Source organism: Buceros rhinoceros, unplaced genomic scaffold, assembly GCF_000710305.1.
Source record: "Buceros rhinoceros silvestris isolate BGI_N320 unplaced genomic scaffold, ASM71030v1 scaffold10760, whole genome shotgun sequence".
Classification (NCBI taxonomy): domain Eukaryota; kingdom Metazoa; phylum Chordata; class Aves; order Bucerotiformes; family Bucerotidae; genus Buceros; species Buceros rhinoceros.
Window position 1 is genome coordinate 26,856 of NW_010390195.1, and position 13,599 is coordinate 40,454.

Below are 13,599 nucleotides of genomic sequence, written 5' to 3' on the forward strand. Positions count from 1 at the left end.
GAAAAGGTGGGTATTCCTGGGTGAGGGGAGCGGTGGGTACAGACACTGCACAGCCCCTGCCGCGAGTGCACTGGGGGCATTCCAGCTGTGACTCGTGGTTCTGCTCTCCACAGCGGCTCCCGAGTGGCCCGCGCAGTGCTGCCGGCTGGACACGCCCAGCAGAGATCACAGCAAAGCCTGCGAGAAGCCAGCAAATGATTGTGACTGCTCAGCGACAGCAGCGTGATGGCATTAAACAAACAGGTTCATCCTTTTATTTCTTTAGTTCTCCAAAGAACGTGACAGGTCATCGGGTGACCATGTAACTAACTAAAATTACTTACTGGGATAGAGTACAGTGACACAATCCTGTGTCATTACCGTGTTAGCTGTGTGTGTGCACGTACCTTGTGTCTCACTGCACTACAGCAGCACCTGGGTTTCGTCAGAATCCACTCATTACTGAGTTCAGCGAGGTGAGGCTCTCGTTCACCTGAGGAGATCGGATTTTTAACCAAGCTGGCACTGCTAGAAGTACCCCATGCGCAGGGCGGCGAGCAGGCTGTGTGCTCCTTCCCAGGAGGCAGAGCCTGTGGCAGTTCTGAGCAGGACTGCACGGGGACCTGACCCTTCCTTTACGTGTACAGGGTCAGTTAGAGGAAGGAGTTGTCTAAAAAAAGGGCAGTGTCCCACCCGCCCCTCCAGCCCACCAGGCAGACTCCAGCTGTTCCCAGCAGACAGACAGGACTCCAGAGTTGCGCTTGGGTTTATTTCGTCGTTAACCGTAACCTACAGCGTTCTTTCACCAGTAAGCATCGTGACAGACAGATATTATTTGTGAACAGAAATATATGGCTGCGGAAACAAAGCAAAGCAAGAACCCCCCCATGGAGAGCAAGAGCCTTTTGATGCCTAGTTTAAAATGTCCCCCGTGTTTCCCTGCGCTGTGCTGCTTAGACAGCTCTGTCCTTGTGGCTGTGGTCCTGCCCGGAGCAGCAACCGGAATGGGAAGGTTGGGCTGGGAATGAGATTTAGTCCATGAGCTTCTTTCACACCAGGTTTTGCTTTGTAAAAACATACCAAGTTCTTGAATTTTTCAAGCACAGCAAATAAATATTTGTGGCTTGTTTGGGGGCTTAAAAAGATTCAGCTGAAAATACATGAGCTCTGAGGTCAGCAACATTCTTTATACTCAGCATTTGCCCCATCATGTCACTGAAGGTAACTGGTCTCTGGCAGGTCAGTAGGTGTGTCTGAGCTGCTGGATACCTGGAGGGAGTTGAGGAATTGTCCTTTGTGTTGTAGCTTCCCAGCAGCAGGCAGGGTACGGTGTGAGCGGTCTGCAGGGAGGGGGGTCTGGCAGTTCCCCAGAGAGGTGGTTTCTGAGTTTTGCTTCATCTTCAGCAGGGAGCAGCAGCTGAACCGGCACCACCCATGAGTCCATCAGTGCCATTTGCTGTCTGTAGGACTCAGCCCTGCCTCGCTCTCCCTCTCAGCTTGAGTAGCTAGATAGAACAACATGGTGACAGTGCAAAGAGGAAAAGGTGCTGGCTGCCTCCTTCTTTGCCAAGGCAAACCAAGTCCACAAAGCATGGCACGCTGCAGGCTGCTGAGCGGGAAGCAAGCACAGCAAAGAGACCCAACACCACTTGTCCACAGGCAGCAGTGGCAGTGCACGGGCACAGGTAACTGAGGTCTTGACCAGGAGAGCGAGACAGTGGTTTCCATCATCTTCGTGCTGCCCTGTCCTTAAAGCCTTCCCCAGCCTTTCTCACCACCAGACTGAACTTTTTTCGGACGTAAACTAGCAGGAAGTAAAGCAGTGTGAGTGGCTGTGAACTCCTCTGAGCAGCTCTGATGGCTTAGAGAGTGCTTTCATTCCTGGAAGAAACAAACAGCCGGTTAGAGGAGAACAGAGGGGCTGGTGTCTGTACGTAACTCAGCACTGCCTGTGTCCGAGACGGCCGGTGAGCCTCGCTCCTGAGCAGATGCTCAGCATCACTTCTTGGAACACAGACAAAAGTACACGTGCAGCTGGGGCCGTGGTGACATGGGCACTTCCGGACGTACCAAGAGGGCCTTGCAGCAAAGTAACGGTTTCAGCTGAAACGTGCACTAGTGATTGATGGAGACTTTTGGAAACTAGGGCCAGTTCTCATTTATTTACTGACACAGAGCTCTTCAGGTGGCAACTGCACCCTTCTCCACTGTCGGTTGAGTTTGGTTTGTTTTTTACAGTGGAAAGTATGAGTAACTGTTCAGGTGAGCTGGGCAGGGGGCTGTATTCATGTTTAATTCCCTGACATTTCACCAGGTTGCAACGGAACTGGAAGAGTCTGAGAGCAGGACTAAAACTCTGGCCTTTGCCAGTGACCTCCACCCTTTCCCTTCTCGGTCCTACTCCAGGAACATCCTTTCAGCACGTGCCAGATGTTCCACCCCGAGTCTACTCAGGCTGCTCACAGAATTGCCCTGTTCCTGGCCGTGTCCCTCACAAAGCTACTCCTGACGCTGGTTTATTTGTGCCGCTCCCCCTGCTCTGGCTGCGGCCGGCGTCATCGGGTTCCCCTGCTCAGGACAGGTGGGTGGGAACTGGCCCTGTGGCTCTTTCTCAGGCTTTCGCCCTGGGTTCAGGCCTGGCAGCATGCCGTGTGCCCTGTGACAGAAATAGCTTCTGCACTCCCGGGTTCTAATTTTACTTTGAAACGTTCCTTAAGCAGTCACCGCTCCTGCGCCTCTCCTGGGTTAGTCACGGCCCCATCTCACTGCAGGTTTCAGGGACGCCGTGCTTAAGTGTTCCTGCAGTAGTTGGAGTCTTTAATACTGATGACCGGGAGGACACTGCCCACCCAAAACCCTCCCTGCCCTGAGAGCACCAGCGGAACAAGTTCCCGTGGAAGGAACTCCCCAGCGGGGGATGCCCCAAGACTGCCCGTGTGTGAGCATTAGGGCAAGGCCAGGTCTTTTGTGCGGGGTAATTACATGTCAGAGAACACAATAAAAGGCGGGTTTATTCTTACTCCACCCAACAATTAACTTCCTTCTGCAGGAGCCAGCGACTTTCTTCAGTCCCTCTGCTCTTGGCAGCCAGGCCCCATTAAGGCCACCGCGTTCCCTCAGATGTGGGGTTTGGTGAATGCTCTCTGAAGCTCATTAAGTACTTTGGCATTCCAGAGCCTGAATGGGCAATCTCCGGGTAAACTTACTTGTTTCCAGATCTCTCCAGTCCGCTCAATTACAATGGTTTCTGATTTATTGACAGGCGACGTAACCCTGTAGTCGTCAGACAAGAGCCCCAGGATGGGATACTGGTTCCGGTACCTGTGTCAAAGAGAGGTGTGAACCTGGAAGCTGTGATCTGCCCGCCCGTGTTGCGCCCCAGTGTCCTCGCAGTCGTTAACCCCCAGAGGTTTTCACCAGGAACTGGACAGCCAGTGCGGTCATTTGAAGGACACCTCAGGACATGCTTGCCACCCCCGCAGCGCTTCGCACTGACCCCTCCCCGGACAGGACAACCTGTCTCGCCTTCCTCCCCTCGAACAGGCAGTGTCCAGCGGTTAGCAGAGAGACACCACGGCAAATCTAAGGGGTGCGTTTGTAAGAAAGGAGAGTAACTGCGTTACTTCTTGGTGATGACGGCGGTTACCCCAGGGGACTGACAGCTGGATGACTTCTCATGCTTCAGTCTGAAGAGCTCCTGAGAAACCCAAAGCCAAGAGTCAGATGAAGAAATGTTCCCTGGAGTCCACCAAAGTCACAACAAAACATGTGCAGGAGCAGAGCACTCGGGCAGAGTCTGCCCTTCCCAGGGACTGGCAGAGGAATGGCGTTCAGCTAACGACAGCCAAACTCCGACCGCTGAACTAGCTGCGAGCTTCCACCTACCCAGCACGCGGCGGCTTGAATACAGAAGGTCTTACGGGAGAAGGAGGTTGTATTTACCTCTTGCTGCTGTTTAATGCAAGCATCTTTCTCCTCCACCATGGACGTCAGTTCCTGCAACCTGAGCTGCAAGTCACTGTTACTTCCTTCTCTCCTGGACATGTCTTGCTGGAACTGGCAGAGCTGAGACTGCAAAACACGTTGGGGAACAGTCAGGTGCTTGGTGCTCTCGCAGGGACCTTTCAGTACCTGTCCAGGGCTCCAGATCTACTTTTCCAGTGAAATCAGGAACAGGAAGACCTTTGATTTTCAAATGAGACTGTTGAGCTGCAGAGTGAACTCAGCAGTGCCGACGGCTCTGAGTTCTGCCCAGTCTCAAGCCCGTAGTTGAACACGTTGAACTGCCTTCCAGGGCAGTAACGTTACTGCAGTGCTTCACCTGACAGGCATTCCCTTCATACAGTTTTGACTGGGATCTGTTCCGGAGTTTCTTACTTCATCGGGACACACACAATATCCTGTCAGGAAAGGCTGCTGATCTGATTAATCCCAAATTCCCACATCTAAGGAACTGTATTTTTTTTACATCACAGTTTTCTGCTCTACCATAAGGGTTTCCACGCCATTAGCGTCTATCTATGAAGTAACTGCGGAACCAAAAGTTACCGGAACAGTTGGTAGGCAGATCTTTCCTGTTCTTCGTTAATTAAAATAGCAGCTGTACCAGTGAGGAACACACATCCTCCCCCCCACCAAGTTAAACAACTTACCCGGAGGCTGCGGATCTCTCGATCTTTGTCCTCTCGCAAGTTATTGATCATCTCTACGTATCGGCTGGAGAGTTCGTCTGTGGTGGTCTGTAGGCTTGGGGTGGTGCAGACCTGCAAGGGAGTCGTTGTCATTAACTGTCATACGTCTGCGAGTCTGTGTCAGCAAACGGCAGCTCCTGAGTGAGCCAGTTACCTGCAGCCTGAGGCTCTGGATCTCCTGCTCCAGGGCTCGCTTGCTGAACTCCAGCTCCTTCAGCTGACAGTCCTTTTCCCCCTCGGTGAGCCGCAGAGAGAGGAGCTGCTCTTCCAGGGAGCGACACTTGGCCACGCTCTCTCTGAGCCCTTGCTGGAAAGCACGAAGAGGAGTGAATGAACGACTGACCTGGTGTGTGTCCCTTCAGGCAGGAGCGGGGTCACCCCCAGCACAGAGCAGTAGCAGCCACCCACCGCACTCTTGGCTCAGCACGCGGGCTCGTTTCTGGCTGACTGTGACTACCCTGGAAAGAGGTGTTTAGCTTTACCTGCTGCTGACGATTATTCTCTCTCAGAGAAGTCAACATCATTTCGTATTCTTTCACTTGAGACTCTTTAAAAGCCAAATCCTTCTTGAGTAAGACACTGTCGGTTTCTAACTTCTGCAAGACAAAGTGTTCACGGTCCATAGCTGCTGTTTCCAGTACGCGTTTGCCACGTGCATGGGGAATCAGTAGGTGCTGTTTCAGAACTGAGGGTGTTTACTGCTGCCCAGCACTGCAGCACCTGCAGCTCTGTGTGCTGGGGTTAAGCAGCGAGATCTTGGACGTGGCTCTTGCCACCTGTCCCAGAACTACTCATAGTTATTAATGCTATTATTAGGCTTCGACAAGTTGAGCACTTGAAAACCATGGCTGGAACGACAGCTGACCTCCCCACTCGCTCTGAGTCACGCAAGTCCATTCAGACACCAGCCACTTCCACTAAGCGACCACAGCCTGGGCTTCCCCATCGGCATTTCATCGGAACTGACCTCCCACTGACCGGCAGAACCCAAGGGATGAGGACAGAGAAGGGGAACAGCTTACCCCCAGGTCGTCCTGCAGATGGCAAAGCTCTTCACGTAAATTCTTGAACGTGGAAAGCACAAGTCTCAGAGATTTATCTGATGTCACTCTCATCTGGGGGGAAACAAGGGCAGTGTGTACTGGGTGGGGCAGCAGCTTTGGTCACCGCAGCACAGAACAGAGAGCTGCCCCACAGCTGGAAACACTCCCAGAACTACCACACGTCATCCTGGGCGCACCCAGGTCCTACAGCGACACACATTTTCATGCGCTTTGTTCACGTGAAAAATGGCAGTTTTTAAATTACTGCCCTGGAACACAGGGTGGTGTTGGGAACGGAGGGAACGAGAGAGCCAAGCACTGCCCATGCCCACCAGTACAGGCGAAATAAAGGTGTTCCTGCAGCACTGTCACCTCTGGAGCCTTCAGAGCTTCGTGACTTTGGCTGGTTTAGAACAGTTACTGTCCTGCCTGCGAAGCCACAGAGCCAGTCACCATCTCTGAGATGGGGCAGAGCACACTTGCAGGCTGAGGGCAAGGGCGTTTGATTACAACTTTAAAAATTTTAAATAAAAAACTCCATACAACCAACTCCTCCCGTAAAAGGAAGAAGCTCCCAAAGACTAAAGGCGCCAGGGGATGAAGAAGAAAGGCTGTAGTGCACAGCAGCCGACCACCATTCCTTGTTTTCCTTTGAATGGACGTTAACAGCACAGATCAGTGCATTTCATGGTGGGTTTCTACTCTTTCAAAGAAGAAAAACAGAATCTGGGAGAACAGAATAATTCCTCAGGTTTTGACGTGTGGAAGGGCTGGATATCCGGTGCAGCAGATGTGTTGGTTACTGCCTGGACAAAGGGAAACCCTCCTATCTGCTGCTCTTCCGCTGCTCCTCTCCCACAACTCACACTGCAGGAAGCCATCAGGGTGCTGATCCACCCTGGTCCCATTTTTTTATCCCCACTGGTGGTATTATGTGACTGAGGCTTCCAAATCCCCATTTCTCATGTAACCACCTCTTTGTTTCTAATTAAAGTGAAATTTCAGTTTTGACTTACGGTTTTATTGGTTTTATTGTGTAATACACTGTAAGAGTAGATTAAAAGGATTTAATTCAAACTGGTTGAATTTAGGCTATAAAAATACGAGTAATTCCCCTCTCAGCCATTACTGAGTGATGCCAGGAAGGATTCTAAGCTCAGCATCACCTCCCCCCTCCCCTGGGAGCCCAGATCTAGACAGAGCTGCTGAGCAGCGCAGGGAGTTTGGGATCCTGCTCTAACAAAACGGTTCCGTTTGTTACCGAATGCCATCACCCTCAGACCGTAACGCTGTGGGAGAGGTTCTTCACCACAGTGTCTGTCTCAGGTGAGAGTGAAGCTGTCAGGATTGACTGTGCGTGACCATTAATGTTGAACAGTCAGCGCAGCTCCACCTGTTTGTTGTTAGCTTTGGAGGTAAAGCATTAACATACAACACAGGCAGATGATAAAGATGCAAGATCTGTGTTCTCCTGAAACTGGTCAAAAGCCAAGTGAAACTGCAGGAGAGCACCAGTACAGCTCACTTTAAAATACGTGAAAACTGCCACACTACGGCACTGGGGGCCACCTCTGTGACTCCACACCCTTTACACCAGGAAAAACGGGTGTAAGCAGAGCAGTGTGTTATGAACAAAGCCCCTGGTGTCTGTAAGGCAGCTTCCACTGTCCCGCGCTACTCCAGGCTGCCACCCACCCCCCTGCCCTGCTCACGCACCTGCAGGAGGTAGCGAATCTGCTGCTTCGTTGCCTCAGACAGTCCTTTGGGAATCAAATCTTCAACCTCTTCAGTCTAAGCAAAGAGGGGAGGAAAGGGGAGACATCCTGATTAAGAATTTTGCCTGGGAGATCCTTACGTGGTTTCTTCTTGAATTACACGGCTCTACTATGAAAAACGACAAGTAAGAGTGAGAATGGATCACAGTGCACCTGAGAAAACTGTTCCACGGTCTGATAGATGTGTGGGGTACAAAACCTGAGATGACACAACACATGGAACGTGTAGTCAGATCAGTCCATGTCACCTGTGTTTTAGAGCAGATTCAAAACCTCTCTCAGGAGAGCAACAGCTAAAAACTAGAGGTGCCAGCAGTATGTGCTAGGGAGGAGCAAACCTCGTGCTTCTGAAGACAACCGTGTGTCACCAGGGATGTGCCAGCAATGCAGTGCCACTGCTTCATGTCACTTCACCTAGGGAAGTCATCCTGCCACGTACACCAGCCCTTTAAAACCCGGTGCTGGCGGTGCTGTGCTGGCCCGGCTCACAGCAGCGAGCCCTCCGCAGCCCCCGTGGCCCTGCTCTGCACTACCCAGCGCTCGGCAGCACGTGCTGCCCAACAGCAGCTTCACTGCCAGGAGAGCGGAAGAGCCTTCGAATCAACACAGTGGAAACACATCAAAATTCGACTCTTGTATCAGAGTAATGCAAGTAAGTTTCCTTTCAGTACTGTCACACTGTCAGCCGCTGGTCTGGGGCTCTCAGTGCTACCACCAAGCAGGAACCGTTAACTCAAAGAGCAGCGTCCCTCGCTGAACTGCCTTGGCTTCACTGGCTGTTCCGTCCCTGTGACTAGCACTCGTCAGGAACAGCTCGCTCCGAGCGCGCCCAGTGCTTACCTGGCAGGTAAACTCAAGGTCCTGGTTCCTGCAAGACACAAAAGCCAAGGGCCAGTTAGCAGAACGCTGCTGGAGAATGGTAACAGCTCACACCCGCGTTCACAGCTACAGGCAGATTAAGACGGAGCGAGGAAGGTTCTTTAGCTGATGAGGAGCTGTTGCCTTCCTTTTACAGTGCTCGGCAACAGGAGTTGTTAGTGCTCCAGTCTCCTCCGGTACCTCTAACAAACAGCACAGTTAGCACAGGCCGACTATCCCCGTTTCTCCGGACAGTTACCCGGTTATGTTCGGTTACCAATTACATCCTTAACGGCCTGGGCGATGGTTACCCAGAACTATGCTGTGATACACTGACATGCCTGAGGTGTTGCAGGTTTTCTATGATGCTCAGACTCCGCTTTTCCCCTGCTGAGGGACCACTTCTGGTACTTCGGTGAACTCGGAAAGCACCAAACGAGACTGGGAGTGAGGGGGGAGGATGAAGCGGCAGTGATGGTGAGGGAAGGGTCGGAACACCGTAAGGACTCGGACTCCTGGCTGCTGCAATTCTGCAGTTCCTTCCAAAGACGATCTGCAGGGTGCTGCAGAACACAGGCTGAACACTGGTTTGCACGCAGATACTGAGCTTTCTGCCTCACGGTGGCCACCTCTTAATCCGTGACGTAATGTTACATCAGGACAGAGGGAATGGCAATCTGGAGTTTTGGGTTGTCTCCTCCGGACACCTAACAGAACTGTATCATTAAACACGCGTCACAGCACGCTGTGCAAGGGCTTGTTTGCTCCGTGTGGGATTCCTAATTCTGAATACGTGGCTTACAGTGTTTTTATGTCCTCAGGTACTCAGCAAATGAGGTGAACGTGCAAAATACACAGTCACTTCTGGCTGTCAGGGAAGAGGAACAACTTGCCACCACCACTGTCCTCCCAGCCAGTGCCGGAGTTGTGGGACATGGAAAGGACAGGACAGACACACAGCCAGTACCTTCCTCCAATCTTTTCCACATGCTGTAGTAAACAGCTGTACAAGTCGTTGGTCTTGCGGTTCAGTTCGGCGAGGAGCTCCCCGAAGTAGCGGCAGTCCAGCTGGTCGCTGGTTTCCTGAGAGCAGTTCACCTGGCAGGAGAGACGCAAGGAGATCATAACCGAGTCCCTTCCTGGGGACAAGAGCCGAGCATGAAAATGTGACACAGAGGATGGACTTGGTTTTGTTTGCTCTTACTAATCTGGAATTTGTGTGCACTGGTGTTTTCCTTGCAGCCTTTAGAAACGCCACAACCTGCAACCTGCTGTAAAATGAAGGGTGGAGGAAGCTGGTCTAGTGCTTCCAGTGCATCTGTGTCAAATCTTTGAACTCAAACAGGTGTGAGGCCCTTACTGAGCAGTTCAGGCAGAGAGCGACTGACTTGGTGTATGTCGAGTCTACGCAGTCACGGATCTTTTCTACACAACCGGCCTGACAGCACTCAACCTCTGCTGTACAACGACTGACAGGTGAAACCTGACACAGCTGGTAACGCTCCCAGATAAACCCAAGCCAACCAGCAGGGCTTAGCACGTTTAACGGACAATGACCGACGATCAGTTGGTACGCCCAAGCGCAGCTCTGTGCCAACAGGAAATAGGGTACGACACCTAAACCAGCTTTCTTTTCCTTGCTGTTTTTTTCCTGGTGGCATGTGACAGTCTCGGACAGCTCTAGACAACATCTGGAACCACCACGTACAGAGAAGTGACCCGCAAGAGTCACACGGGCTCTGCGGGTATCTTAGAACAGGCGTACGGTGCCATTCTCTGTGTCTGCAAAGGTTTGTACACCGTGAGTAGCAGAACACTCAGCAAACGGTTCTTACCGGTTCGCAGGTTTGCACCGTTACCCTCCTCACTGTGTTTCCTCTGCAGTCATCGCTCACGGAGACTGGAGTTATTTCACAGGGGCTACTGGTCTGTGTCTGCTGGCACTGGTGAGTGACTTGGGCCTGCTCAGACTGCTGGCAGGGCTGGACAACGTAGCACTGGTCGGCTTGCTGGGGAAGCTGGCACTGCTGGGAAAACTGGTACTGCTTCTCCTGGAAACCAGAATGGAGCCGTGTAAGCGGCTGGGCACGACGAGATGGAAACTTAATGTATAAATGAACAACATGCGGGTTTGCACAGAAACACCGGTGGTCTCAGATTGTTAATTACACTAAGAAAATTGCCTTTTTTCCTAACTGAACGCGAGTTTGCCTCACACTGTCATATTTCAAAGCTGTAAATCCCCAGCTCCTCAAATTTTAGCAGCTGCCCATGAAAAGCACAGGAGACACCTTTCCTGAGTGTTGTTCGTAACACGCTCAGGCAACGGGGATCTCCGTGATGTAATCTGCGTATCCCGTTTCATTAGGCACTCATTTCAGAGCGCTCCCGTTCAACTCCTTACTGAGCTTTTGCTATTTCAGAGAAAGAAACTGGTAGAGGAAAGGGCTGGAGACATTTTCCTGTGTAAACGCTTTCAGCAATGCCACCTGGGAGCACAGGGACCACGCTGCAGCCCCTCCTGTGCCGCTGTGTAGTGCGCAGGGAGGAGCCAACACTGACATTCTCCAGCGGGCCTGTGTAAACGCTTTCAGCAATGCCACCTGGGAGCACAGGGACCACGCTGCAGCCCCTCCTGTGCCGCTGTGTAGTGCGCAGGGAGGAGGTTTCACAGCGGGTCCAGAATGGGCCACACACCCGGAAACAGTCAGAGCAGTACACCTCAACAAGGCGGTTCTCAGGTTGGTAGTAGTTCCCCCCTCACCACCCCCCCTAAAAAAAACCCCCAACCCAGAAACACTACTTTTTTTACTACCATCTGAATTTTCTTCTGCACTGATAATGTAAACAACCAACTTACTTGGAAAGGACTTAATAGCTCATATTTTCTTATTGTCTTCTCATAGATGACGTTATTTCCAGGACAGAAATTCCCCCCTCTAAGAAATGGGGATAATGGCTCCTGTGAAACCTGTTAATAAACACATTCATGAATGTCATCAAAGAGCAAATTCAGAATTAGTGCAGTTTTGACTGAAAAACGGTCAGGGGTTTTGTGATCTGAAGACACATACTCTTTGAGGTGGTTCTTTAAGATACACACATTTGGGTGTAGGCCCATCTGGAAACAAACTGACTGCTTCCATCTAGACCATGTTTGAAACACACATTTTAAAATAAACGTGTGCTACTGTTGATGGGTATTAACAGGGACCTCACTGGCGAGAGCTGGGGAGCCTGCCTGGCGGTTCTGAGGAGTTTCCATCCCTCATCATTTCATCTCTCACCATCAGAGGAATGGGGCGTGTGATTTCAAAATATTTTGCATCCCTGAGGGAGGTAGCTGAGCACTTCCCCACATCAGGAGAATTCAGGGAGGAAGAGTTTCACAAGCAGAACTCCGGCGCTGAAGAGCTTTCCTACCTGGTCAGGATTCTCGATAATAATCCTTCGAATAGTGCCCTGCAAGGAAGGAAATAAGCAAAGACTCAGTGGACCACCACCAGTTATAACCAACTGGACACACTGCCTGGAGGCTCCACATCCAGCTCTTGATTCACGTAAGCAAAATCGCCCACGGAATCTAACCCAAGGACTGGGCACTGTTAGGCTACAGCACACCATTTATTCCTCCTCACAGAACAAACTTCCAGTTTTCATAATAAAGCATTTCTTCCCTTAACCCCCGGGCAGTGCGTGGGAAGCCCCTGAAGGTGCGGTTCTGTCTCAGAGATGTTCTTAACTGGCTAAGAGCAGCTCTGAAGTAGGTCGGATTTACAGCTGGAAACTGTTGTGTAAGTTCAGGAAGCCTGGAGCGGTCTTCCAGATCTCCCAAGAGTGAATCATAACAGCACCAGGAAAGAGAAATCAAAGTAGAACAGAAACTGTTTCAGCAGCAATCACAGTAATTAAGAAATCTCAGAATTCTGAGTGCTGCAGAAAACTTAGAAAGCTGATTACTCCCACATGCCACGTGCTTGAGGTAGGTCCCTCAAGGAAGGGAACCCACCAACGTCAACAGAACTCTCCAGAAGGAGACAACGCGGAGGAGAACACATCACCCTGACGCCAACGGAACTTGAACTAAAAAGCAAAATACTGATAGAGTCAATGCCACAGGCCCGTCCTTCATGCCAGCTTCCCAGCAGCTGGACCCCTGACCCAGCAGCTGCCCTGACCCAGCAGCTGCCCTGACCCAGGCGAGGCAGCCCCCAGCCTCGCCCCGCTGGCTCCGTCCATGGGGGAGCAGTAACTGTTCTCGACTGGAGCTGACTACCATCGTATGGCACATCGTGCGCCAAAGTAAAAGTAAAAGACATGTTTTCAGTTTACTGAGAAGCTGCACAAACCTGTCTGAACTCAGCAGTGCTGCCAGAGGGCTCTGGAACACGTAACTCCCACTGTGTGCTTAGAGAGGATAAATTATTTCATCTGGTTACCTCTGTGTTCTGCAGGGAATGCATTCAGAGCTGAGAGGACTGGAGCATTTTCTGCTCAAATACAGACTATTCCAAGGGATGGTCTAATCCTATCCGGGATATTATACAGAACCGAAGGGTGTTTTGCTGGGATAGAATTATGCTTATTCTTAAGATGACCAAACTCTTTCATTTCCAAAGAACTCTGATGCAGAGACGCTCCCCCCGCTCCTCTGCACACACAGATTCGCCCACCCGCCCACACCAGCCGAGCAGGCTGGACTTGCACAGGCTGGGCGGGAGTGGAGAAGCCAGAACCCCTGTGACATGGTGCCTCCCTGAACCACCCACCCGCAGCTCCTCGCTCTCCACAGGAGACGCCACCTCCGTGGGCTCTGGAGCCAGCCCCTCAGCAGCACGGTGCCCCTGCCACGGGAGATGGATGATCTCGAGCTATCTCCATTCTTCTGTCACTCCCCAGGGACACAGCCCAGGCCACTCTCTAATCCGCAGTGCTCTGGAGATCAACATTCTGTACGGGGAGAAGGTAGGGGAGGGTGGGATTTTAACAGGGGGAGCCCAGTGCTGTTGTGGATTTCGGTGGCACAGCTGAGGCTGGGATTTATAAGGGCCTGACCAGTCGTTCTGGGTCCATGTTTATACGGACAATTTCAGAAGATGTATGCTAACACTTTCTAATGATTTTTGCTAATCTTTAAGATTCTTAAATATGATTTTTAGAAGTTCATGTACTGATGGTGTTTGCATGGTTTGCACAATAACTGGATAAATCTATTAGAGACTTATTTTAAAATCTATTTCAACAAGTCTTCCT

General features: G+C 51.3%; 1 protein-coding gene across 1 annotated transcript; it reads right to left on the reverse strand.

The window, feature by feature from the left end:
* Nucleotides 1-1,854: 1,854 nt before the first annotated feature.
* POF1B (premature ovarian failure, 1B) lies at nucleotides 1,855-12,637 on the reverse strand. Its single transcript, XM_010136865.1, has 16 exons — nucleotides 12,542-12,637; nucleotides 11,770-11,808; nucleotides 11,207-11,308; nucleotides 10,182-10,448; nucleotides 9,908-10,037; nucleotides 9,314-9,485; nucleotides 8,930-8,957; nucleotides 7,430-7,504; nucleotides 5,693-5,785; nucleotides 5,153-5,266; nucleotides 4,825-4,977; nucleotides 4,632-4,766; nucleotides 3,922-4,050; nucleotides 3,603-3,676; nucleotides 3,186-3,300; nucleotides 1,855-1,860 (listed from the first exon to the last, which is right to left on the reverse strand). Exons 1-16 carry the CDS (start codon nucleotides 12,635-12,637, stop codon nucleotides 1,855-1,857), a joined length of 1,728 nt encoding a protein of 575 aa, XP_010135167.1.
* Nucleotides 12,638-13,599: the final 962 nt, after the last annotated feature.

Excerpts from the sequence above, each read along its gene's own strand:
- POF1B (XM_010136865.1), bottom strand. The coding sequence starts at position 12,637 with ATGTGCCATACGATGGTAGTCAGCTCCAGTCGAGAACAGTTACTGCTC. Across the intron at positions 10,449-11,206 it reads AGCTATTAAGTCCTTTCCAA|TTTCCATCTCGTCGTGCCCA; the intron begins GTAAGTTGGTTG and ends TTATACATTAAG. Across the intron at positions 3,301-3,602 it reads ACCGCCGTCATCACCAAGAA|GTACCGGAACCAGTATCCCA; the intron begins GTAACGCAGTTA and ends TCTTTGACACAG.